The 27471-nt window shown below is 43.0% G+C and overlaps 1 protein-coding gene across 3 annotated transcripts; it reads left to right on the top strand.

The window, feature by feature from the left end:
• Positions 1–8323: 8323 nt before the first annotated feature.
• On the top strand, positions 8324–26527 carry clk4a (CDC-like kinase 4a). 3 transcript variants are annotated; one of them, XM_036969810.1, is made up of 12 exons: positions 8324–8483; positions 9037–9191; positions 10272–10518; positions 11215–11314; positions 11690–11756; positions 22217–22333; positions 22669–22835; positions 23196–23290; positions 23423–23552; positions 24515–24597; positions 25310–25480; positions 25672–26527. In XM_036969810.1, exons 2-12 carry the CDS (start codon positions 9037–9039, stop codon positions 25819–25821), a joined length of 1482 nt encoding a protein of 493 aa, XP_036825705.1. In that variant the 5' UTR covers positions 8324–8483; the 3' UTR covers positions 25822–26527. The 3 variants fall into 3 exon arrangements, with proteins under 3 accessions (XP_036825705.1, XP_036825706.1, XP_036825707.1); XM_036969811.1 differs by having other exon boundaries at positions 8325–8587; positions 25672–25931; XM_036969812.1 differs by lacking the exons at positions 8324–8483; positions 9037–9191; positions 11215–11314 and having other exon boundaries at positions 10386–10518; positions 25672–25931.
• Positions 26528–27471: the final 944 nt, after the last annotated feature.

Here is a 27471-nt window from a genome sequence, read left to right as displayed (position 1 = left end):
ACAAGTCAAAATTAGGCTCAGTAGTGTTTGTGGCCTACACGTGCCTGTATGACCTCCCTACAACGCCTGGGCATGCTCCTGATGAGGTGGCGGATGGTCTCCTGAGGGATCTCCTCCCAGACCTGGACTAAAGCATCCAGTGAGACATGATGTCCCAGATGTGCTCAATTGGATTCAGGTCTGGGGAACGGGCGGGCCAGTCCATAGCATCAATGCCTTCCTCTTGCAGGAACTGCTGACACACTCCAGCCACATGAGGTCTAGCATTGTCTTGCATTAGGAGGAACCCAGGGCCAACCGCACCAGCATATGGTCTCACAAGGGGTCTGAGGATCTCATCTCGGTACATAATGGCAGTCAGGATACCTCTGGTGAGCACATGGAGGGCTGTGCGGCCCCCCAAAGAAATGCCACCCCACACCATGACTGACCCACCGCCAAACCGGTCATGCTGGAGGATGTTGCAGGCAGCAGAACCTTCTCCACGGCGTCTCCAGACTCTGTCACGTCTGTCACGTGCTCAGTGTGAACCTGCTTTAATCTGTGAAGAGCACAGGGCGCCAGTGGCGAATTTGCCAATCTTGGTGTTCTCTGGCAAATGCCAAATGTCCTGCACGGTGTTAGGCTGTAAGCACAACCCCCACCTGTGGACGTCGGGCCCTCATACCACCCTCATGGAGTCTGTTTCTGACCGTTTGAGCAGACACTTTTGTGGCCTGCTGGAGGTCATTTTGCAGGGCTCTGGAGGTGCTCCTCCTGCTCCTCCTTGCACAAAGGCGGAGGTAGCGGTCCTGCTGCTGGGTTGTTGCCCTCCTACGGCCTCCTCCACGTCTCCTGATGTACTGGCCTGTCTCCTGGTAGCGCCTCCATGCTCTGGACACTACGCTGACAGACACAGCAAACCTTCTTGCCACAGCTCGCATTGATGTGCCATCCTGGATGAGCTGCACTACCTGAGCCACTTGTGTGGGTTGTACCACTAGAGTGAAAGCACCGCCAGCATTCAAAAGTGACCAAAACATCAGCCAGGGAGCATAGGAACTGAGAAGTGGTCTGTGGTCACCACCTGCAGAACCACTCCTTTATTGGGGGTGTCTTGCTAATTGCCTATAATTTCCACCTGTTGTCTATTCCATTTGCACAACAGCATGTGAAATGTATTGTCAATCAGTGTTGCTTCCTAAGTGGACAGTTTGATTTCACAGAAGTGTGATTGACTTGGAGTTACATTGTGTTGTTTAAGTGTTCCCTTTATTTTTTTTGAGCAGTGTATATTATCATCTTTTGGCTAAATGACAAACAACATAACATTTAGTAATGATTATCTATGCTCTTCTCTGATCCTCTCAATCATTGGTTGTTTGCACTGTTGCTATGGAGTGGAAGTCGTTTTCAGCTCTTCTCACCTCCTACAGTGCCTTGCGAAAGTATTCGGCCCCCTTGAACTTTGCGACCTTTTGCCACATTTCAGGCTTCAAACATAAAGATATAAAACTTTATTTTTTTGTGAAGAATCAACAACACTTTGTAGCGCCACCTTTTGCTGCGATTAAAGCTGTAAGTCGCCTGGGGTATGTCTCTATCAGTTTTGCACATCGAGAGACTGACATTTTTTCCCATTCCTCCTTGCAAAACAGCTCGAGCTCAGTGAGGTTGGATGGAGAGCATTTGTGAACAGCAGTTTTCAGTTCTTTCCACAGATTCTCAATTGGATTCAGGTCTGGACTTTGACTTGGCCATTCTAACACCTGGATATGTTTATTTTTGAACCATTCCATTGTAGATTTTGCTTTATGTTTTGGATCATTGTCTTGTTGGAAGACAAATCTCCGTCCCAGTCTCAGGTCTTTTGCAGACTCCATCAGGTTTTCTTCCAGAATGGTCCTGTATTTGGCTCCATCCATCTTCCCATCAATTTTAACCATCTTCCCTGTCCCTGCTGAAGAAAAGCAGGCCCAAACCATGATGCTGCCACCACCATGTTTGACAGTGGGGATGGTGTGTTCAGCTGTGTTGCTTTTACGCCAAACATAACGTTTTGCATTGTTGCCAAAAAGTTCAATTTTGGTTTCATCTGACCAGAGCACCTTCTTCCACATGTTTGATGTGTCTCCCAGGTGGCTTGTGGCAAACTTTAAACGACACTTTTTATGGATATCTTTAAGAAATGGCTTTCTTCTTGCCACTCTTCCATAAAGGCCAGATTTGTGCAATATACGACTGATTGTTGTCCTATGGACAGAGTCTCCCACCTCAGCTGTAGATCTCTGCAGTTCATCCAGAGTGATCATGGGCCTCTTGGCTGCATCTCTGATCAGTCTTCTCCTTGTATGAGCTGAAAGTTTAGAGGGACGGCCAGGTCTTGGTAGATTTGCAGTGGTCTGATACTCCTTCCATTTCAATATTATCGCTTGCACAGTGCTCCTTGGGATGTTTAAAGCTTGGGAAATCTTTTGTATCCAAATCCGGCTTTAAACTTCTTCACAACAGTATCTCGGACCTGCCTGGTGTGTTCCTTGTTCTTCATGATGCTCTCTGCGCTTTTGACGGACCTCTGAGACTATCACAGTGCAGGTGCATTTATACGGAGACTTGATTACACACAGGTGGATTGTATTTATCATCATTAGTCATTTAGGTCAACATTGGATCATTCAGAGATCCTCACTGAACTTCTGGAGAGAGTTTGCTGCACTGAAAGTAAAGGGGCTGAATAATTTTGCACGCCCAATTTTTCAGTTTTTGATTTGTTAAAAAAGTTTGAAATATCCAATAAATGTTGTTCCACTTCATGATTGTGTCCCACTTGTTGTTGATTCTTCATAAAAAAAATACAGTTTTATATATTTATGTTTGAAGCCTGAAATGTGGCAAAAGGTCGCTAAGTTCAAGGGGGCCGAATACTTTCGCAAGGCACTGTATGTGCAGAATAAGGACGTTGACCATACCAAGAGACAATAAGTGTGAATACAGTCTAACAGTGCTGCCAATAGCCACAGGACAATGATGACAGCCACAGATAAACTATATATACAAAAGTATGTGGACACGCCTTCAAATTAGTGGTTTCGGGTATTTCAGCTACACTCGTTGCTGACAGGTGTAGAAAATCGAGCACACAGCCATTCAATCTCCATTGACAAACACTGGTAGTATAATGGCCTGACTCAGTGACTTTCAATGTGGCACCATCATAGTATGACACCTTTCCAACATGTCAGTTCGTCAAATGTCTGCACAGCTAGAGCTGCCCTGGTCAAATGTAAGTGCTGTCATTGTGAAGTGGAAATGCCTAGGAGCAACAACAGCTCAGCCGCTAAGTGGTAGGCCACACAAGCTCACAGAATGGGACTGCCGAGTTCTGAAGCATATAGCATGTAACATCGTCTGTCCTCGGTTGCAACACTCACTACCAAGTTCCAAACTGCCCCTGGAAGCAACGTCAGCACAATAACTGTTCAACGGGAGCTTCATGAAATGGGCCGCACACAAGCCTAAGATCACCATGTGCAATGCCATGCATCAGCTGGAGTCCAGCGAGGTCCATAAAGAAATGGTTTGATCGAGATCAGTGTGGAAGAACTTGACTGGCCTGCACAGAGCCCTGACTCCAACCCCATCAAACACCTTTGGGATGATTAGGAACGCCGACTGTTATCCAGGCCAAATTGTATCTAGACACTGTTGGTCTAGAGCACACAAAGAATTACACCTACCTTGGCCTAAACATCAACACCACAGGTAACTTCCACAAGGCTGCGAACGATCTAAGAGACAAGGCCACAAGGGCCTTCTATGCAATCAAAATTAACCTAAAACTCAACATCCCAATTAGGATCTGGAAAAAAATACCCTCTATGGCTGTGAGGTCTGGGGTCCACTCACCAACCAAGAATTCACAAAATGGGACAAAGACCCAATAGAGACTCTGCATACAGAATTCTGCAAACATATACTTAGTGTACAATGCAAGACCCAAAACAATGCATGCAGAGCAGAATTATGACTATACCCACTAGTTATCAAAATCCAGAAAATAGCTGGTAAATTCTACAACCACCTAAAAGAAAGCAATGCCCACACGTTCCACCACAAAGCCCTCACCTACAGAGAGATGAACCTAGAGAAGACTCCCCTCAGTCAGCTGGTTCTGGGGCTCTGTTCACAAACACAAAAAATACTACAGAGTCTCAGGACAGAAATCCATTTAGACCCAACCAAATTATGAGAAAGCAAAAAATAACTAATTGACAAACTGGAAAGAATCAACCAAAAAACAGAGCAAATTGGAAAGCTATCTGGCCCTAAACAGAGAGCACACAGTGGCAGAATACCTGACCATTGTGACTGACGCTAAATTAAGAAAATCCTTGACTATGTACTCAGTGAGCATAGCCTTGCTATTGAGAAAAGTCGCCGTAGGCAGACCTGGCTCTCAAGAGAAATCAGGCTAAGTACACACTGCCTACAAAATGAGGTGGAAACTGAGCTGCACTTTTCAACCTCCTGCCAAAGGTATGACCATGTTAGAGACACATATTTCTCTCAGATTACACAGACCCACAAAGAATTCAAAAACAAATACAATTTTAATGAACTCATATTGGATGAAATACCACAGTGTGCAATCACAGCAGCAAGATTTGTGACCTGTTGCCACATGAAAAGGGCAACCAGTGAAGAACAAACACCATTGTAAATACTAGGCCACTCGGGAGGTCCCAGTATATGTCTCCTTATGGTAATACTGCACTTCTCCTGACATACATCTTGTTCTTGTCCTCTCAAGGGATGCCATTTAACCAGCTGTCACAATCTCTGTATAATCAGCACACAAACCCCTCGGGATTCAGTGCTCAACAATGCATCCCACTTGTAAAGCAGCTGCTTTGTCTTGATGTTCTTCTTTCCTCCCATTCACTCCTTGAAGGAGAGCTCTCCTCGTCCCAAAATAGCCCAGAATGCACCGCACGGTCCATTGACGACACATGTGCAACGTACACAATGTGCGTTAATACGATTTCAATGGAGTTTCCCCATCTCCGCAAAAGTGTCACTGGGTATAATAAGAATTTCCACAGTAGGTGGCGGTAATGTACCATAACGTTGGATGCCAACCACCGATAACCCCCACCGAAGAAGAAGAACATAAGAACAAAGATGTTTTAAAGTTCCCTGTCCCCTCCTTCAAAAATAGACAATTCAAGAATTTAAACCTGTTGTATTGATGTAAAAAATAACGGTGCATCTTTAATTGCTATGAACTTTATAATTGGCCTACTTCTTTTTTTTACTATGCCGTGCATCTGTTGCAGAATGAGGGGGTGGATTCCTGCAATTTATTCTGGTTGGTACTGCCTCGAAGGACAGTGTCTCCCGTGAACCCTGTTGAAAGAGACATTTTTACCAGAAAAGCATCATATGACTGAAATGTATATTTATTGACAACGATGTAGCTGTACCTTAATCAGAATAAAACACTCTTCAATGTGCTCCTCGCATACAGCATAGCCCCCTTTCTTCTGGTCCTCGAAGGACTTCGGCAGACTGATGTCCCTACGCCTGATGTTTCTCAGCCATATCTTCCTCCATAGTAGTTGCAAAAGTGTTTAAGGTTTAATCTCACATTTGATATAAAAAAAATTTAAAAATGTAATTTACCGGCTGTGTTTTCCATTTTATGGAAATATGACAGACTCTCGTCTCTCTTGAGACCTGCAAGAGCAGCTTGCAGCTGCAGAAGAGACCTCAGCAGTTTCTAGGAATCTACAACACCAGTTGTTTTTTAACCTCTTTCTCTGGGACCCCCAGCCATTGTGTGTGTATAGGCCAGTGTTTAGTTTAAAGTGTATGGTTGTGTTCTCAAACCTTGTTCTCGTATACCTCTACTCCCGAGTGGCGCAGCGATCTAAGGCACTGCATCTCAGTGCTTGAGGCTTCACTACAGACACCCTGGTTAGATTCCAGGCTGTATCACAACCGGCCGTGATTAGGAGTCCAATAGGATGGCGCACAATTGGCCCAGCGTCATCCGGGTTTGGCTGGTGTAGGCCGTCATTATAAATAAGAATTTGTTCTTAACTGGCTTGCCTAATTAAATAAAGGTTCAATTGAAATATTTATATATAATAAATGACACACTACACTGACGTTTTAAATAGTCCTTTAGATGCTTGTGAGTCTGAGGACACCTCCGGTCAACCTGAACCTCCTGCAGACCACCATAACTACATTTGGCATCATCTGCTGGAGTTGGGTCTACGCTCATTAACTCCTGTTCTCTTTCTCACCTCTACTCTACTTTCTGCTGGATGTTGGTCAATGCTTAAGTTCTCCTGTTTTATAGTTCATTTAGTAGTGTAGTGGTAGTATATTGTAGTTTGTAGATAATAGTTTATGGTTATGTCCTCTATCCATGTTATTCACCCAAAATGTTTTTAATAGTACTATACAGTTCATTTAAACAGCAGCTATGTGGTTTTTCTCTCTGTATGTGTAAAGGGATTGTGATGTGAACTCCAGAAGTGAGCAAAAAGGCAGTATTTCTTGCTACTCCTGTGACCAGTGCCCAAATGAGGACCTTACTGATCTTGTCCTGCTATAGTTAGTTGTGTATATGGACTCCTTCTCTTCAATCAAAACTGACTCATTCCTCCATAACAACCAGTGCCTGATTAGCAACACCCCCAATATGAAGAACATATTATAGAACAAAGACCCACACTTTATCCTGTCCTATGAAACATTAGAACAAAGACCCACACTTTACCCTGTCCTATGAAACAGAACAAAGACCCACACTTTATCCTGTCCTATGAAACATTAGAACAAAGATCCACACTTTATCCTGTCCTATGAAACAGAACAAAGACCCACACGTTATCCTGTCCTATGAAACATTAGAACAAAGATCCACACTTTATCCTGTCCTATGAAACAGAACAAAGACCCACACTTTATCCTGTCATATGAAACATTAGAACAAAGATCCACACTTTATCCTGTCCTATGAAACAGAACAAAGACCCACACTTTATCCTGTCCTATGAAACATTAGAACAAAGACCCACATTTTATCCTGTCCTATGAAACATTAGAACAAAGACCCACACTTTACCCTGTCATATGAAACATTAAAACAAAGATCCACACTTTATCCTGTCCTAAGAAACAGAACAAAGACCCACACCTTATCCTGTCCTATGAAACATTTTCAGTTGCTGTCCTTAAACCTGATTGATCTTGTGAAGCGATGCTCTAATGCTACACATGGTGTATGTCTTTTGGAACATTTTCCTATTGAGGGGATGTATGCGCAGTGTGTTCTGTCAGGTTGTGATGAAATGCTCTACTTTCATGGGTTCGATATGTTCTATATTTTTCATCATGTTAACAGGCATTTAATAAAGGTACAACCTTTTTGAATTTTGTCTATTTTCTGAAGATGCAAATAATTATAGTATAATATATTTTATGGTATTCTAACCTAATCTTATCAGAGGGCAACAGAACATAAGTAGTTGCCTATACAATGTTTTACAGACATCTACCATCATTTAAGGAGGTACTTAGTGGTGTTCTACAGCTCAATAAATTACTTTGCAATGACTCAGTGTTACAAATGATTGTTTCTATTGATTGTACAGCATACCCTGGGATAGTCTCATATGCAATATAGCTGGACACATTGGTAAACAAACGTTAGCTAGCCATGCTGCCTCATGCTAGCTATGTTAAACCCAGCTGTAGTTTTGTTTCACTATTGGTAGCTAGTTGGTTTAATCTATCAGTGATCATCTGATTACACAGCCAACGACGTGTGCCTCACCATGCAATAATTACTCCAAATGCATCTTCTCATTATTTATTACATACCTTGGAAACTGGAAAAAATAATTTTCCTCTCTTGCTCTGCACAGTATTGCTGCACATCGTTTCATCTTTGTATCTCCTTAATAATTGTAATAATTATCAGTATCTTTGACAACAAACACATGAGATTCCAGCTCAACAATTTAATAATCAAGCTGGAAATTATCTTTGCGTAATGATTCATTTTTTATACTGCTTCCCCCTCACTTAAACAAACTAACAGAGAACAGTTTACATTAAACACGGTATTTATTGATGACATATGTTTTGGAAACAGAAAACATCAATCGAGATCAAAGGTTTCATTGATGAGAAAATTAGCAGACTGTCGGCCATAATCCATCTTTTCCCACTGCCGCTCACTGGGCTTCCTCTTACTAATTTATTTGGTAGCGCTAGGAAACGCCAACCGGATGCTTCACATTTATACATCCTGTGAAACATCTGTCTCATTGTTCTATCTATGACAAGAACTTCGAGCAGCAGCAGAGTTCGCCATTTTGGAAGGCAGCTTTGTTCGTACACAAAAGTACAGATAAAACATCGGGTTTTTTTTGTTTAGTTTTTTAAAAACCTATTAGTTGTTTGGGGTGCATCAGTCGATAGATAAAGTGAGGACATATGATTTGATGTGTAATACTACAATGTAAACATATAATCTGTTCAACATTATCTTGCTAGCCTTCACGTTTCGTCGACGAACCAGGAAGCTAACGTTAGTAGGCTGGCTTGCCAATGTACAGATCGCTAGTTATTACTTTCTGAATATTGTTGGCGTTGACGCTAACATTTATCAGATGCATGTTGCTGACGTTATCTGAAGAAGTTAGTCAAGCAGCTAGATAGGTTTCACTTGGATTGTTGTTAATTTAGCTAGCAAGTTAACGTTAGGTAAATTAACGTAGCTAGCATGTTAGAACAAATACACCAGTCGGTGTCTGTAGAGGATAAATTGACCATGATTAGTTAAGTTAACGAATGCTAGAAAATATTGTACCCTATTTACTTGTTTATGGTTGAATTTACTTCATGACATCTAGAAGATTAACTAGCTATCTATATGTAGATTTGAATTATGTTTTACAGTTTGTTGGCACTGCAGCTATCCATGTGACGTTAGCTCGTTTTAGCTATTCATGTGAACATTCACCACTTGTGTGGCAGATGCGACAGGCAAAGCGAATTCGTTCCCCTGGCGTTTGGCTCAGTGAGTTCAGCTGGGTGGAGAGCCGAAAGCGCCAGAAGCGAGATGATTCGAATAGCAGTGTAAGGGAGAATAAATCTCGAAGACGTCAACAACCCCTCAAAACACATGAAGGGTAAATATGACCCAATCCCCCCCCCCCAACGTACCTATTAGAGGCCCCACCCATCCACAACCAACCCCTAGATCTCTTCCTTTTTACATCTGTCTTGTTATTCTGTCTGGTCATTCTGTCAGGTTGGTAGGATCCAGCAGCTATACACATGCCAAATGTTTTCACAGCCATATATTAATGTGGTGAGGACAAGCCATCATCTTATAAATAACGAGTGAAATCTAATCTCACAGCATACTTTAGGCCAAGGTTTATTTCAGGAGAATCTGCCTCTTTCCCTGCCCTTGACAGACGTGGTCACAATTCATTTTCGAAGTTGGAACTCTTTAGTATTGGAAGTCACTGTCATTTGCCAATATATCACTGTACATTTTATTGCTGGAAGGTAAAACCGTGTGTTCTGTGTCCGTCACATTAAGTTTGCTTTGTGAGAGATGGAGGTTTATGGTGGAAGTGTCCAGGGCAGAATGGGTAGGGAAGCTCTAATAATAAGTCCCCCAGCAACACAGACCTTTTCCTGGAAGAGACCTGACACCACCAGGGTGCCATCATGACTCTCTCTGACTCTGTGGGGCTCTGGAGGTCCAGAGACTCAGATCACATTCCTCTGCTGAAAGAGCTTCACAGATTCCTCACTGAGCCAAAACAACTGTCGTAGCGGACACCTGTGCTTTCGATTTGTGTGTGTTGGTGTGAGAGAGGTAGGGGGGGGGGGGGGTTGTGCTTTGCTTGAGCACACATACATTCAAGCTGGCTGCTCATATTTATAAGGTATATGATATGTACTAACAGCTCTTGAGACATATTGCCTGGCCAGTTTGTTGCGTCAGTTTACCCCCAAAACTAGGAATTTACACTGTGCTCCACTATGTTAGGCTCTCACACCAAGAACCTTGGACTGATGATGTTACACTCTGTAGTTGTAAATAAGCTTGTTACTAATTAAAAATGTTATATATTAAGCCCCTTGGGATAGGGTGTCGGGGAGGACGTAGGTCCCGGCCATTAGAACCAAGCAGTGGGTAAGTAGGCAGGAGAAGGAGTCAGTCACTTAGCTGTCTTGTTGTTTCTCCCTTTCAGGCACTACCTGGAGAACCACAGCCTGAACCAGCAGAGGATAGAGTCTAAGGACAGGAGGGCCAGAGAAGCCAGCCTGGAGATGGGCTACGACGAGGACAACAGGGCCGCCGCCACCAGGGACAGAGATCGGGAGAAGGACAAGGAGTGGCACCACTACAGCAAGTCATCCGGGCGGAGTGGCAAGAGTGGCCGTAGTAGCCGCCGAGGGCGGAGACGCAGCCCTTCTCATCAACGCTCCTCTTACTCGGTATGAGAACATCTTACACGGTCTTCTCTCCTTTCCAACCAACTCCCTATATGGTTATTAGTGGTGTTAGCTTTTCTTTGTCGCTCTTTCTCAATATGTACCACAGTGAAAAACAGATGGGTTAGGATTATGGATCCAATGTTAGTACCAGAATTCACTGAATACCATCTAGGCATAACTGTAGCAGACTAAGCACAAACACCTTTACAAGGCTTCAATAAGAAGAGTCAAGGGAAAGGGAAACTTTATATGTATCAGTCATTAACAGTCAGAAGATAACCAAAACTGTAACTTGAAAGACACAAAAATGCATATTAGCCTATTAGACTGATGGTTTATAATGTTTTGTACCGCTTACTTTGAGAAAGTCTCTCACATGAACCTTGTTGTTGCCATGTTTCTCTTCTGTAACACCCACTATGTGGTGACGCCCCCTATGCCTTTCTCTGGTGGGGCTGAATTTGAATGTGCTGCTCCCGCTGTGGTCCGCTGGCGCTGCCTGGTTCGCAACCCACCCACTCTGAATGGGCCGATCCATCCGAAATCTCTCCCCCACGTCCGATCCCCCCCTCTGCCCGCTGAATGAATGAATGGCACGTTCCGTCCCGTTGTGGTGGCCTGGCCTGATGATGGTGTTCTCTCTGGGCCGGTGATGGTGGTTGATGGTTGATGATGGTGGTGGTGATGGGACAACAGAGGAGCCATCATCGCAGGAGCAGGAAAAGATCCCGGAGTGTTGAGGATGATGACGAGGGTCACCTGATCTATCACAGGGGAGACATGCTAAGAGCCAGATGTATAGAATATATCACTTTTCTCTCTCTGTCAACTAGCTATCTGTTATGTTGTTGCTTTTTCATATGGTGTACTGTTGCAAAATTCTATTCTATTGTAGACACTTGTATTTGAGTGGGTAGGGTTTATCATTGTATTGTTAAATGTGGATTAGTTATTACACCTCGCTACATAACATCATTATTAGTGTGATGTGTGTACTGTGTATTATGTTTTGTTGGCTTGGAGCCCTGTCCTGTTCTAGTTAGACAGTATAATGCTAAATCCATATCAAACAAAGCAGCTAGGCAGACATTATGTGGCAGATCAGGTGTGATGGTAGTGGATGCCAGTCATCACTGCTCTGGTTCTAACTAATGCACTTTATTCCCTGTAGATGAGATTGTGTCAACTCTAGGAGAAGGAGCCTTTGGGAAAGTCGTGGAATGCATCGATCACTCTAAGTAAGTCGCTCACTGGAAAAGTCTGGATGTCACTGACAATGCTACCCCTTTCAATTCAATTTAACGGCTTTATTGGCATGGGGAAACATATGTTACATTGCCAAAGCAAGTGAAATGGATAATAAACAAAAGTAAAATAAACAATTTAGAAAATAACAGTAAACATTACACAAACAAAAGTTCCAAAATAATATACATTTCAAATGTCTGTGGAAATAGTTCAAGTACAAAGGGAAAATAAATCAACATAAATATGGGTTGTATTTACAATGGTGTTTGTTCTTCACTGGTTGCCCTTTTCTTGTGGCAACAGGTCACAAATCTTGCTGCTGTCATTGCACAAAGTCGTATTTCACCCAATAGATATGGGAGTTTATCAAAATTGTTTGTTTTTGAATTCTTTGTGGGTCAGTGTAATCTGAGAGGAATGTGTGTCTCTAGTTTGGCAGGAGGTTAGAAAGAGCAGCTCAGTTTCCACCTCCATTTTATGGGCAGTGTGCACATAGCCTGTCTTCTCTTGAGAGCCAGGTCTGCCTTCAGTGGCCTTTCTCAATAGCAAGGCTATGCTCACTGAGTCTACATAGTCAAGGCTTTCCTTAAGTTTGGGTCAGTTACAGTGGTCAGGTGTTCTGCAACTGTGTACTCTCTGTTTAGGGCCAAATAGCACTCTAGTTTGCTCTGTTTTTTTTTTGTAACTGCTTTCCAATGCGTCAAGTAATTATCTTTTTTGTTTTCTCATGATTTGGTTGGGTCTAATTGTGTTGCTGTCCTGGGGCTCTGTTCACAAACAGAACCCACAGAGCGCCAGGACAGCAACACAATTAGACCCAACCAAGTCATGAGAGGACCTGCTTGCTTAGGGGACTCTTCTCCAGTTTCATCTTTCTGTAGGTGATAGCTTTGTTTTGGAATGCTTGGGAATCACTTCCTTTTATGTGGTTGTAGATGTATGTAACAGATGTGAAATGGCTAGCGGTGGTGCGCGCTAATAGCGTTTCAATCGGTGATGTCACTTGCTCTGAGACCTTGAAGTGGTTGTTCCCCTCGCTCTGCAAGGGCCGTGGCTTTTGTGGCGCGATGGGTAACGATGCCTCGGGAGTGGCTGTTGTTGATGTGTGCAGAGGGTCCCTGGTTTGAGCCCAGGTTGGGGCGAGGAGAGGGACGGAAGCTATACTGTTACATAGAGTTGAGCGTCTCTTTCCTGGATTTTGATCGTTAACGGCTATTGGCGTAATTCTTCTCTGCATGCATTACTTGGTGTTTTACGTTGTATACTGAGGATATTTTTGCTGAATTCTGTTTCAATTTGGTGTTTGTCCCAATTTGTGAATTTCTTGGTTGGTGAGTGGACCCCAGACCTCACAACCATAAGGGGCAATGGGTTCAATGACTGATTCTAGAGGTCGACTGATTAATCGGAATGGCCGATTAATTGGGGCCGATTTCAGGTTTTCGTAACAATCAGAAATCGGTATTTTTGGACACCGATTTGGCCGATTTAAAAAAAAAAAAAAAAAAAAAAAAAAAAAAAAAAAAAATTAATAATGTATTAAAAAAAAAAAAATTACACCTTTTATTTAACTAGGCATGTCAGTTAAGAACACATTCTTATTTTCAATGATGGCCTAGGAACAGTGGGTTAACTGCCTTGTTCAGGGTCAGAACGACAGATTTTTACCTTGTCAGCTCGGGGATTCGATCTTGCAACCTTACAGTTAACTAGTCCAACGCTCTAACCACCTGCCTCTCATTGCACTCCACAAGGAGCCTGCCTGTTACGCGAATGCAGTAAGAAGCCAATGTAAGTTGCTAGCTAGCATTAAACTTATCTTACAAAAAAACAGTCAATCATAATCACTAGTTAACTACACATGGTTGATGATATTACTAGTTTATCTAGCGTGTCCTGCATTGCATATAATCGATGCGGTGCGCATTCCCGATAAAGGACTGTCGTTGCTCCAACGTGTACCTAACCATAAACATCAATGCCTTTCCTAAAATCAATACACAAGTATATATTTTTAAACCTGCATATTTAGTTAATATTGCCTGCTAACATGAATTTATTTTAACTAGGTAAATTGTATCACTTCTCTTGCAACAGAGTCAGGGTATATGCAGCAGTTTGGGCCGCCTCGCTCGTTGTGAACTGTGTAAAGACTATTTCTTTCTAACAGACACAGCCAACTTTGCCAAACGGGGGATGATTTAACAAAAGCGCATTTGCAAAAAAGCACAATCATTGCACGACTGTACCTAACCATAAACATCAATGCCTTTCTTAAAGTCAATACACAGAAGTATATATTTTTAAACCTGCATATTTAGCTAAAACAAATCCAGGTTAGCCTATATTAACTTCTTATGGTATAGGGGATGGTTGGGCAAAAAACAGGGAAAATGCAGCGCGGCAAATTTTTTAAAATTATATAAAAATCTAAATTTCATTAAATCACACATGTAAGATACTCAATTAAAGCTACACTCGTTGTGAATCCAGCCAACATGTCAGATTTTTTAAAGGCTTTTCGGCAAAAGCATAAGAAGCTATTATGTGATGATAGCACAATAGTAAACAAAGAGGGTAGCATATTTCAACCCTGCAGGCGCTACACAACGCAGAAATAAAATGTAAAACATGCATTACCTTTGACGAGCTTCTTTTGTTGGCACTCCAATATGTCCCATAAACATCGCAATTGGTCCTTTTGTTCGATTAATTCTGTCCATATATATCCAAATGTAAATTTATTTGACGCGTTTGATCCAGAAAACAGCTTCCAAAAAACGCTACGTCACTACAAAATATTTCAAAAGTTGCCTATAAACTTTGCCAAAATATTTCAAAGTACTTTTGTAATGCAACTTTAGGTATTTTTAAACGTTAATAATCAATCAAATTTTAGACTGATGTATCTGTGTTCAATACAGGAAGACAACAAACCAACGCTACTTTTCTCGTCATGCGCTCTCTCAACAGTGTTACCTAGTTCCTAGATGGCCTACTTCTTCATTGCACAAATGAATAACCTCAACCAAATTCCAAAGACTGGTGACATCCAGTGGAAGCGGTATTTTACTAATAATATGCATATCTTATATTCCTGGCATGAGTAGCAGGAAGTTGAAATTGGGCAAGCTATTTATCCAAAAGTGAAAATGCTGCCCCCTATACCTTAAGAAGTTTTAACCAGGTGAAATTGTGTCACTTCTCTTGCGTTCATTGCACTCAATGTCAGGGTATATGCAACAGTTTGGGCCGCCTGGCTCGTTGCAAACTAATTTGCCAGAATTTTACGTAATTATGACATAACATTGAAGGTTGTACAATGTAACAGTAATATTTAGACTTATGGATGCCACCCGTTAGATAAAATATGGAACGGTTCCGTATTTCACTGAAATAATAAACCTTTTGTTTTCCGGATTCAACCATATTAATGACCTACGGCTCATATTTCTGTGTGTTATTATGTTATAATTAAGTCTATGATTTGATATTTGATAGAGCAGTCTGACTGAGCGATGGTAGGCAGCAGCAGGCTCGTAAACATTCATTCAAACAGCACTTTCGTGAGTTTTGACAGCAGCTCTTCGCAATGCTTCAAGCATTGAGCTGTTTATGACTTCAAGCCTATCAACTCCCGAGATTAGGCTGGTGTAACCGATGTGAAATGGCTAGCTAGTTAGTGGGGTGCGGGCTATTAGCGTTTCAAACGTCACTCGCTCTGAGACTTGGAGTAGTTGTTCCCCTTGCTCTGCAAGGGCCGCGGATTTTGTGGAGCGATGGGTAACAATGCTTCGAGGATGGCTGTTATCGATGTGTTCCTGGTTCGAGCCCAGGTAGCAGCGAGGAGAGGGACGAAAGCTATACTGTTACACAGGCAACACTAAAGTGCCTAGAAGAACATCCAATTGTCATAGGTATATGAAATAGAACTGGTATAGAGAGAAATAGTCCTTAAATAATATATTAACTACAACCTAAAACCTCTTACCTTGGAATATTGAAGTCTCATGTTAAAAGGAACCACCAGCTTTCATATGTTCTGAGCAAGGAACTTAAACGTTGCACTTTTACTTTCTTCTCCAACACTATGTTTTTGCATTATTTAAACCAAATTGAACATGTTTCATTATTTATTTGAGGCTAAATAGATTTTTATTGATGTATTATATTAATTTAAAATAAGTGTTCATTCAGTATTGTTGTAAAAATCGGCCAATTAATCGGTATCGGCTTTTTTTTTAATCCTCCAATAATCGGTATCGGCGTTGAAAAATCAGAAACGGTCGACCTCTAACTGATTCAATTATTTTTTTGCCAGATCCTAATTGGTATGTCGATTTTTATGCTCCTTTTGATGGCATAGAAGGCTCTTCTTGCCTTGTCTCTCAGATCGTTCACAGCTTTGTGGAAGTTACCTGTGGCGCTGATGTTTAGGCCGAGATATGTAGAGGTTATTGTGTGCTCTAGGGCAATGGTGTCTAGGTTGATTTTGTATTTTTGGTCCTGGCAACTGGACATTTTTTGGATCACCATTATTTTTGTCTTACTGAGATTTACTGTCAGGGCTCAGGTCTGACATAATCTGTGCAGAAGATCTATGTGCTGCTGTAGGCCCTCCTTGGTTGGGGACAGAAGCACCAGATCATCAGCAAACAGTACATTTGACTTCAGATTCTAGTAGGATGCTGCAGACTGTTTTAGTGCCCTTGCCAATTCGTTGATAGAGAAGAGTACCAGTCAAAAGTTTGGACACCTCATTGAAGGGTTTTTCTTTATTTGTACTATTTTCTATATTGTAGAATAATGAAGACATCAAAATTATGACATAACTCACATGTGTGTAGTAACCCAAAAAAAGTGTTAAACAAATCAAAATATATTTTAGATTATTCAAAGTGCGCCACCCTTTGCCTTGATGACAGCTTTGCACACTCTTGACATTCTCTCAACCAGCTTCACCTGGAATGCTTTTCCAACATTCTTGAAGGAGTTCCCACATATGCTGAACACTTGTTGGCTGCTTTTCCTTCACTCTGCGGTCCAACTTATCCCAAGCCATCTCAATTGGTTTGAGGTCAGGTGATTGTGGAGGCCAGGTCACCTGATGCAGCACTCCATCACTCGCCTTCATTGTCAAATAGCCCTAACACAGCCTGGAGGTGTGTTGGGTCATTGTCCTGTTGAAAAACAAATGATAATCCCACTAAGCATAAACCAGATGGGATGGCGTATCGCTGCAGAACACTGTGGTAGCCATGCTGGTTAAGTGTGCCTTGAATTCTAAATAAATCACCAGCAAAGCGCCATCACACCACCTCCATGCTTCAAATCAAATTTTATTTGTCACATACATGTGGTTAGCAGATGTTAATGTGAGTGTAGCGAAATGCTTGTGCTTCTAGTTCCGACAATGCAGTAATAACCAACGAGTAATCTAACCTAACAATTTCACAACAGCTACCATATACACACAAGTGTTAAGGGCTGAAGAATATGTACATAAAGATATATGAATGAGTGATCGTACAGAATGGCATAGGCAAGATGCAGTAGATGGTATCGAGTACAGTATATACATATGAGATGAGTAATGTAGGGTATGTAAACATTATATTAAGTGGCTACTGATACATTTTTTACATGTTTGGCAGCAGCCACTCAAATTTAGTGGTGGCTGTTTAACAGTCTGATGGCCTTGAGATAGAAGCTACTGCGCCTTCTTCGCCACTCTGTCTGTGTGGGTGGACCAATTCAGTTTATCCGTGATGTGTACGCCGAGGAACTTAACCTGTTAGAGCTCTAGGGGCGCTATTTCATTTTTGGATAAAAAACGTTCCCGTTTTAAGCGCGATATTTTGTCACGAAAAGATGCTCGACTATGCATATTCTTGACAGTTTGGAAAGAAAACACTCTGAAGTTTCAGAATCTGCAAAGATTTTGTCTGTAAGTGCCCCAGAACTCATTCTACAGGCGAAACCAAGATGATGCATCACCCAGGAATTAGCAGAATTTCTGAAGCTCTGTTTTCCATTCTCTCCTTATATGGCTGTGATTGCGCAACGAATGAGCCTACACTTTCTGTCGTTCGCCCAAGGTCTTAGCAGCATTGTGACGTATTTGTAGGCATATCATTGGAAGATTGACCATAAGAGACTACATTTTCCAAGTGTCCGCCTGGTGTCCTGCGTCGAATTCGGTGCGCAATTGCCAGCTGCTTCTACTTTACCATTTGATTCAGGGGAGAAAGCATGTGTCCAAGAACGATGTATCAATGAAGAGATATGTGAAAAACACCTTGATGATTGATTCTAAACAACGTTTGCCATGTTTTCAGTCGATATTATGGAGTTAATTTGGAAAAAAGTTCGCGTTTTGAGGACTGAATTTGGGTTTTTTTTTTGGTAGCCAAATGTGATGTATAAAACGGAGCTATTTCTAATACACAAGGAATCTTTTTGGAAAAACTGAGCATCTGCTATCTAACTGAGAGTATCCTCATTGAAAACATCAGAAGTTCTTCAAAGGTAAATGATTTTATTTGAAGGCTTTTATGTTTTTGTTAATGTTGCGTGCTGGATGCTAACGCTAATGCTAACGCGAAATGCTAACGTGAAATGCTAACGCTAGCTAGCTACTTTTACACAAATGATTGTTTTCCTATGGTTGAGAAGCATATTTTGAAAATCTGAGATGACAGTGTTGTTTACAAAAGGCTAAGCTTGAGAGATGGCATATTTATTTCATTTCATTTGCGATTTTCATAAATAGTTAACGTTGTGTTATGCTAATGAGCTTGCTGATAGATTTACACAATCCTGGATACAGGGGTTTTTTCATAGCTAAACGTGACGCAGAAAACGAAGCGATTTGTCCTAAACAAATAATCTTTCAGGAAAAACTGAACATTTGCTATCTGAGAGTCTCCTCATTGAAAACATCTGAAGTTCTTCAAAGGTAAATGATTTTATTTGAATGCTTTTCTGTTTTTTTGTGTAAATGTTGCCAGCTGAATGCTAATGCTAAATGCTACGTTAGCCATCAATACTGTTACACAAACTCTTGTTTTGCAATGGTTGAGAAGCATATTTTGAAAATCTGAGATGACAGTGTTGTTAACAAAAGGCTAAGCTTGAGAGCTAGCATATTTATTTCATTTCATTTGCGATTTTCATGAATAGTTAACGTTGCGTTATGGTAATGAGCTTGAGTCTGTATTCACGATCCCGGATCCGGGATGGGGAGATCAGAAAGGTTAACTTACTACCCTCTCCACTACTGTCCCGTCGATGTGGATAGTGGGGTGCTCCCTCTGCTGTTTCCTGAAGTCCACGATCATCTCCTTTGTTTTGTTGACGTTGAGTGTGAGGTTATTTCCCTGACACCACACTCCGAGGGCCCTCACCTCCTCCCTGTAGGCCGTCTCGTCGTTGTTGGTAATCAAGCCTACCACTGTAGGGACGTCTGCAAACTTGATGATTAAGTTGGAGGCGTGCAAGGCCACGCTGTCGTGGGTGAACAGGGAGTACAGGAGAGGGCTAAGAACACACCCTTGTGGGGCCCCAGTGTTGAGGATCAGCGGGGTGGAGATGTTGTTACCTACCCTCACCACCTGGAGGCGGCCCGTCAGGAAGTCCAGTACCCAGTTGCACAGGGCGGGGTCGAGACCCAGGGTCTCAAGCTTGATGACAAGTTTGGAGGGTACTATGGTGTTAAATGCTGAGCTGTAGTCGATGAACAGCATTCTCACGTAGGTATTCCTCTTGTCCAGATGGGTTAGGGCAGTGTGGTTGCGATTGCGTCGTCTGTGGACCTATTGGGGCGGTAAGCAAATTGGAGTGGGTCTAGGGTGTCAGGTCGGGTGGAGGTGATATGGTCCTTGACTAGTCTCTCAAAGCACTTCATGATGACGGAAGTGAGTGCTACGGGGCGGTAGTCATTTAGCTCAGTTACCTTAGCTTTCTTGGGAACAGGAACAATGGTGGCCTTCTTGAAGCATGTGGGAACAGCACACTGGGATAAGGCTTGATTGAATATGTCCGTAAACACACCAGCCAGCTCGTCTGCGCATGCTCTGAGGACGCGGCTGGGGATGCCGTCTGGGCCTGCAGCCTTGCGAGGGTTAACACGTTTAAATGTTTGACTCACGTCGGCTGCAGTGAAGGAGAGTCCGCAGGTTTTGGTAGCGGCCGTGTCAGTGGCACTGTATTGTCCTTAAAGCGAGCAAAGTTGTTTAGTCTTTCTGGGAGCAAGACATCATGGTCCGCGACGGGGCTGGTTTTCTTTTTGTAATCCGTGATTGACTGTAGACCCTGTAGACATATCCCAATCCACGTGATCAAAGCAATCTTGAAGCGTGGAGTTAGATTGGTCGGTCCAGTGTTGAACAGACCTGGGCGCGGGAGCTTCCTATTTTAGTTTCTGTCTATAGGCTGGAAGCAACAAAATGGAGTCGTGGTCAGCTTTTCCGAAAGGAGGGCGGGGGAGGGCCTTATATGCGTCGCAGAAGTTAGAATAACAATGATCCAGGGTTTTACCAGCCCTGGTAGCACAATCAATATGCTGATAGAATTTAGGGAGTCTTGTTTTCAGATTAGCCTTGTTAAAATCTCCAGCTACAATGAATGCAACCAGTTACATAGAGTCAAATAAAGTTTGTTCAGGGCCATCGATGTGTCTGCTTGGGGGGGGATATATATGCGGCTGTGATTATAATCGAAGAGAATTCTCTTGGTAGATAATGTGGTCGACATTTGATTGTGAAGAATTCTAAGTCAGGTGAACAGAAGGACTTGAGTTCCTGTATGTTATGATCACACCACGTCTCGTTAATCATAAGGCATACCCCCCCCCCCCCCGCCCCTCTTCTTACCAGAAAGATGTTTGTTTCTGTCGGCGCGTTGCGTGAAGAAACCAGCTGGCTGTACCGACTCCCATAGCGTGTCTCGTGTGAGCCATGTTTCCGTGAAGCAAAGTACGTTAGTCTCTGATGTCTTTCTGGAATGCTACCCTTGCTCAGATTTCATCAACCTTGTTGTCAAGAGACTGGACATTGGCGAGTAGTATGCTCGGGAGCGGTGCGCGATGTGCCCGTCTCCGGAGCCTGACCAGAAGACCTCTTCGTCTGCCCCTTTTACGGCGTCGTTGTTTTGGTTCGCCGGCTGGGATCCGATCCATTGTCCTGGGTGGTGGGCAAACCACAGGATCCGCTTCGGGAATGTTGTATTCCTGGTCGTAATGATGGTGAGTTGACGTTGCTCTTATATCCAGTAGTTCCTCCCGACTGTATGTAATAAAACCTAAGATTACCTGGGGTACCAATGTAATAAATAACACGTCAAAAAACAAAATACTGCATAGTTTCCTAGGAACGTGAAGCGAGGCGGCCATCTCTGTCGGCGCCGGAAGTAGATGGTTCACGGTGGGAACCACACTTGTGAAACGGCTAGCTTAGTTAGCTAAATAGCGTTTCAATCAGTGACGTCACTTGCTCTGAGACCTCGAAGTAGTAGTTCCCCTTGCTGCTTCAAGGGGTGACTGTTGTTAATGTGTGCAGAGTGTCCCTGGTTCGCGCCCGGGTATGGGCGAGGGGACGGTCTAAAGCTATACTGTTACATTGATGCTGTTGACCCGGATCACTGGTTGCTGCAGAAAAGGAGGAGGTCAAAGGGGGGGTGAGTGTAACGGATGTGAAACGGCTAGCTTAGTTAGCGGTGCGCGCTAAATAGCGTTTCAATCAGTGACGGCGATGGGTAACGATGCTTCGAGTGTGACTGTTGTTGATGTGTGCAGAGGGTCCCTGGTTCGTGCCCGGGTATGGGCGAGGGGACGGTCTAAAGTTATACTGTTACACTTGCGGAGATCATCCATTCACCTACACTGAGTCTCACAAAGACATGGCGGTTGGGACCAAAAATCTCAAATTTGGACTCATCAGACCAAAAGACCGATGGAAATCTGTCCAATGTCCATTGCTTGTGTTCTTATTATTATTGGTGTCCTTTAGTTGTAGTTTCTTTGCAGCAATTTGACCATGAAGGCCTGATTTATTTGGGCTGCAGTTTGACGCTGGTAACTCTAATGAACGTATCCTCTGCCCTAGAGGTAACTCTGGGTCTTCCTTTCCTGTGGCTGTCCTCATGAGAGCCAGTTTCATAATAGCACTTGATGGTTTGTGCGAATGCACTTGAAGAAATGTTCAAAGTTCTTGACATTTTCTGGATTGACTGACCTTCATGTCTTAAAGTAATGATGGACTGTCGTTTCGCTTTGCTCATTTGAGCTGTTCTTGCCATAATATGGACTTGGTCTTTTACCAAATAGGGCTATCTATTGTATACCCACAGTGTGCTCTCAAACTTAATCTCTCTGTTTATCTCTTTCTATCGTTCTAATCTGAAAGCCTCAATCTCTCTCACAGTTAGATATGTGTCTCGTCTGTGATTTCAGAATTGGTTCTCGCGTGGCACTGAAGATCATTAAAAACATTGACCGGTACCGCGAAGCAGCCATGGCTGAGGTGGAGGTGCTGGAGCAGATGAACTCTCTGGACTGTGACCGGAGATAGTAAGTCACGACATGTTATTAGAACAAGCCCCATACATAAGCAGAAATCATGTAGACTTTCCATTACGAGGATGATGTGCAGTCTCTCATACAAGTAGTTGGTTATCTGCCAGGCGTACACTTTAATTATGGATTGTAACTTAAATATCCCACTTTAATGATCGGTGTGTCATCAGAATCAGACACCATTGTTTGTCTTGCCTAGCTACATAATCCACTAACTGTGATTGGCTCTGAATAAGATTCTGCTAAATTACTGAAATGTAAATCCCTCTTTCTTTCCTCCCCCCTCTCCCTCTCTCTGTCTCTTGCCTCACTCCATCCTGCCGTCTCAGTGGATGTGTGAGGATGCTAGACTGGTTCGACCACCACGGTCATGTGTGTATATCGTTTGAGCTGCTGGGGCTCAGTACCTATGACTACCTGAAGGAGAACAACTTCCAGCCGTTCCCGGTAGAACACATCAGGATCATGGCCTACCAGATCATCCGAGCCGTACGATGTGAGTAGTTACCAGAGAATTACACTTTATAACATGCTGGAATAGTCATTTTATTGGATTTCTGTGGTAGTAAGCACCACCCATACTGGATAAGAGCAATGCTACATGTCTCAACTTAAAGGTTATTGTGTGTTTCCCAAATGGAACCCTATTCTCAATATAGTGCACTACTAAGTATTTAATTTTGGGGGGATACGTCACTGTTTGGGAGACATGCACTGTAAATGAAAAGCTGTTGGGTTATAGTGGTGACTTCAGAGTATTGTATTGTACCATTGTACAAATGGTGTAATAGAACAAAGGGTTGTCTACGCTCCTGTCTGTGTTGACGATGTTCTCCGTGGTTGCTGTTTGTTTCAGTCCTGCATAAGAACAAGCTGACACACACTGACCTGAAGCCCGAGAACATTCTGTTTGTGGACTCGGAGTACGACATCAAGTACAACGCCAAAATGGTACGAGTCTGTTATCTGCCACATTGATCTGTGCTGACAAAACACTCACCGTGAATGAACTGTGAAGTTGACTGATTTGGTTGTCACCCCTATTTGAATTTGTGTACTGTCTGACTCATATCTGCCCTACAGAAGCGTGACGAGAGGACGTTGAAGAACCCGGACGTGAAGGTGGTTGATTTTGGCAACGCCACATATGAACACAACCACCACACCTCCGTAGTGTCCACACGTCACTACCGCGCTCCAGAGGTCATTCTGGGTAAGACACATACTTCCTCAATGCTAATTCATGATATTACTGATGTTACGTGATAATGCTGCTTATCGTTGTTGTCTGATGAAAACTTAATCTTCAAAACAGAAACAATTATAAAACTTCAGAAGCCATTTGTAATACATTTTCTTGGTCTTAGAGTCCTGAAATGTTTAGAGTACATTAAGGGGAGTTACTGATTTCATTAAATGTACAAAACTGAAAATGAGGAATAACAGAGTTCCGGGGTTTTCATCAGAAGGCGACGTTAATCAAACCTAGACTGTGGAGTCTGGGTTGTAATGCTTCTCTCTCTGTGTAGATCTGTGGAGTCTGGGTTGTAATGCTTCTCTCTCTGTGGAGTCTGGGTTGTAATGCTTCTCTCTCTGTGTAGATCTGTGGAGTCTGGGCTGTAATGCTTCTCTCTCTGTGTAAATCTGTGGAGTCTGGGTTGTAATGCTTCTCTCTCTGTGGAGTCTGGGTTGTAAGTGCTTCTCTCTCTGTGTAGATCTGTGGAGTCTGGGTTGTAATGCTTCTCTCTCTGTGTAGATCTGTGGAGTCTGGGTTGTAATGCTTCTCTCTCTGTGGAGTCTGGGCTGTAATGCTTCTCCCTCTGTGTAGATCTGTGGAGTCTGGGCTATAATGGTTCTCTCTCTGTGTAGATCTGTGGAGTCTGGGTTGTAATGCTTCTCTCTCTGTGGAGTCTGGGTTGTAATGCTTCTCTCTCTGTGTAGATCTGTGGAGTCTGGGCTGTAAAGGTTCTCTCTCTGTGTAGATCTGTGGAGTCTGGGCTATAATGGTTCTCTCTCTGTGTAGATCTGTGGAGTCTGGGCTGTAATGCTTCTCCCTCTGTGTAGATCTGTGGAGTCTGGGCTGTAATGCTTCTCTCTCTGTAGATCTGTGGAGTCTGAGTTGTAATGCTTCTCTCTCTGTGGAGTCTGGGCTGTAATGCTTCTCTCTCTGTGTAGATCTGGGCTGGGACCATGCCTGTGACGTGTGGAGTCTGGGCTGTGTCCTCATAGAGTACTACCTGGGATCAACTCTCTTCCAGGTGGGGGACTGTCGGCTATCCACAGTATCATCATACTAATAATGCCTTCTGAATCTTGCATTCATCTCAAGCTGTTCAAGCTTCTTTCTATGCATAGGTAGATCACAGGGGTTTTCCTGCATAGAAAAGTTTGGCCAGGCCTTCTAAGTGTTAAGGGTCGCCTAAGTCCATACAGTAAAAAACATTTTTTTTTAAATAATACTTTGTATGGAAAGACATTTTCAGTGTAAACTTTAAACGACTAAAACCAGATATAATGTATGTGGAAAATATATATATTTTAAAAATAAGATCATATTTGAGAACTATTAATTGCTTAAATAAAAGCTACTCAGTCAGCGAGAATCTAAAATGTAAAAAATGATCCCTCCAGGGCTCTTGTCATGGCATGGGGCCCCCCGTTGATTTTGTTATATGGTTTAAGACACTCAGATAGCATAAGAACACGGCATAAGCCATGGAAAAATGTGTAGATTTACTGGAAATTAGCTTTGAAACCGCAAATGTTCTCTCAGCACCATGGCAAACGTGTGGAATTGCAGGAAATTCGTTTTAGAACAGCAACATTTTGTTATTGCGTCCAATAGAGCTTTCAAATGTGCCACCACACCCACCACCTAAGCCCTATTTTGATCCAGAAAAAACTCTGGCTCACTGTGTCCTGGATGTAACGTTAGACTCCTCTCTTTGGCTCTTGTGTTCTCTCCTCCAGACCCACGACAGTAAAGAACACCTGGCTATGATGGAGAGGGTCCTGGGCCCCATACCGGTACATCTCCTGCAGAAAACCAAGAAGCGGCGGTATGTCCATCGGTACCAGCTGGACTGGGATGCCCTCAGCTCCTCTGGGAGATACGTGAGGAAACACTGCAAACCACTCAAGGTAAGGAGGGCCTCCAGCAGTATGGTCAACCTATTCTGTTTCCTCAATTAATTTAATGGAACTGACCCTATAGATACCTGTGATATAAAGACGTCTGAATCACCGTGTTGTTGTGGTCATTGATATCAATAAATTTGACCATCTCCTCCCCTCTCTCCTCCACCTCTTCCATCCCCTCGCTGTCCCCTCAGCAATACATGATGGTCCAGAGCTTGGACCACGACCAGCTGTTTGACCTGATCCAGAAGATGCTGGAGTACGACCCAGCTAAACGCCTCTCCCTGGACCAGGCTCTCAGACACCCCTTCTTCACCTGCCTACGCAAGGCCACCAGGAAATGACCTTTAACCCCAGCGTGGACCCCAACCTCACCCTGCCTATCATCGTGACAATCATCACAACCGTTGTGGCCATGACCATCACCATGACAACTGTGATGATTGACGATCGCCATAGCCCTACATTGACTCTCCGGGAGAGATTGTTTACCTCTGGCTGTATCAGTCCGCCCACGTGGCTTTTTGTCCATTGCTGTCATGCTAGTTAGTGTTAATGTATTGCGAGTTGTATCGTTGTAGCAACCAGGTTCACTGATGAAGCTGGTGCGTTATTCTATGGACTGTCAGACTTAATCAGTTAGCTCCAGTTAACGCTGTTTTTTTAATTGCGATTTATCGCATTGTCTAAATGCTTTCCAAAGACACTGAAAACATCCCAAATACATAACCTATTCAGCTAAAAACTAGTTGACATTGAGGTTAAAGAAAGTGTGCTTTTTCATTTGACCTAATTCTGCTAACCGTTAGGCAAAATCAAGATGTCAATATTCTTGTAATGTTTTTGTATAAAAAATCTTACATTTCACCTTAATTTGAGCAAATTCAGAATTTGCGATTAATCAAAGCAAATGTTGTAACTCACTGGATGATATTTTTGTCTGACAGCCCTGAGTTTTTCCCCAAGTCCCTTTTTTCAGTATGACTGGATTTGTAACTTTTGGAATATCGCTGTGTTTGCATTTGTCAATAAAAACGTCTGGAGTATGAACGTATATGTAAAAATAAAGTACCCTGTGCACAGCAGTGTGTGTAGTTCACAACCTTTCCCCCCCCCCTTTTTCACATCTGATTTCATGGCCCTCATTTTTTTTAACACCTCTAATCAATAAGCCCCTCCAGCCCCACCAAGAAGCTCAGGACTCCTAGGTCGGGGACCGCTGGTCTAGATCCAGGAGCTGGTTTTGGCAGGAACAACTATTGTGTTTAAAAACCACACAAGAAATATAACATCCCAGTAATGTTGCTTATGCACATAAAGCTTATTGCTCTCATTTTGTTTACATCCCTTTTAGTGAGCATTTCTCCTTTGCTAAGAAAATCCATCCACACCTAATAAATATGGCATATCAAGAAGCTGATTAAACAGCATGATCATTACACAGGTGCACCTTCTACTGGGGACAAAAGACCACTCTAAAATGTGCAGTCATGTCACACAACACTGCCACAGATGTCTCATGTTTTGGGGGCGGTTGCAGTTGGCATGCTGACTGCAGGAGTGTCCACCAGAGCTGTTGCCATATAATTTAATGTTATTTTTTTCCAATAAGCCCCTTCCAATATCGTTTTAAAGAATTTGGCGGTACATCCAACCGGCCTCACAACCACAGACCACATGTAACCGGGCCAGGACCTCCACATCCGCTTCTTCACCTGTGGGATCGTCTGAGACCAGCCACCGGAACAGCTGATGTAACTGGGTTTACAAAACCAAACAATTATTGCACAAACTCAGAAACCGTCTCAGAGAAGCTCATCTGCTTGCTCGTCGTCCTCACCAGGGTCTTGACCTGACTGTAGTTGTAACTTCAGTGGGCAAATGCTCGCCTTCAATGGCCCTGGCACAGGAAAGTGTGGTTTCAACTGTACCGGGCAGATGGCGGACAGCGCGTGGGCGAGGAGTTTGCTGATGTCAAAGTTGTAAACTGCCGC

Source organism: Oncorhynchus mykiss, chromosome 31, assembly GCF_013265735.2.
Source record: "Oncorhynchus mykiss isolate Arlee chromosome 31, USDA_OmykA_1.1, whole genome shotgun sequence".
In the NCBI taxonomy this organism is placed as follows: domain Eukaryota; kingdom Metazoa; phylum Chordata; class Actinopteri; order Salmoniformes; family Salmonidae; genus Oncorhynchus; species Oncorhynchus mykiss.
This window is presented reverse-complemented; position numbering and strand designations above follow the sequence as displayed.

Bases quoted from the DNA above. Each gene is read 5' to 3' on its own strand.
- clk4a (XM_036969810.1), top strand. From the start codon at position 9,037: ATGCGACAGGCAAAGCGAATTCGTTCCCCTGGCGTTTGGCTCAGTGAG. The intron at 11,757-22,216 runs GTAAGTCGCTCA...CTGTGATTTCAG, and splicing joins GAATGCATCGATCACTCTAA to AATTGGTTCTCGCGTGGCAC. The intron at 23,291-23,422 runs GTACGAGTCTGT...TCTGCCCTACAG, and splicing joins TCAAGTACAACGCCAAAATG to AAGCGTGACGAGAGGACGTT.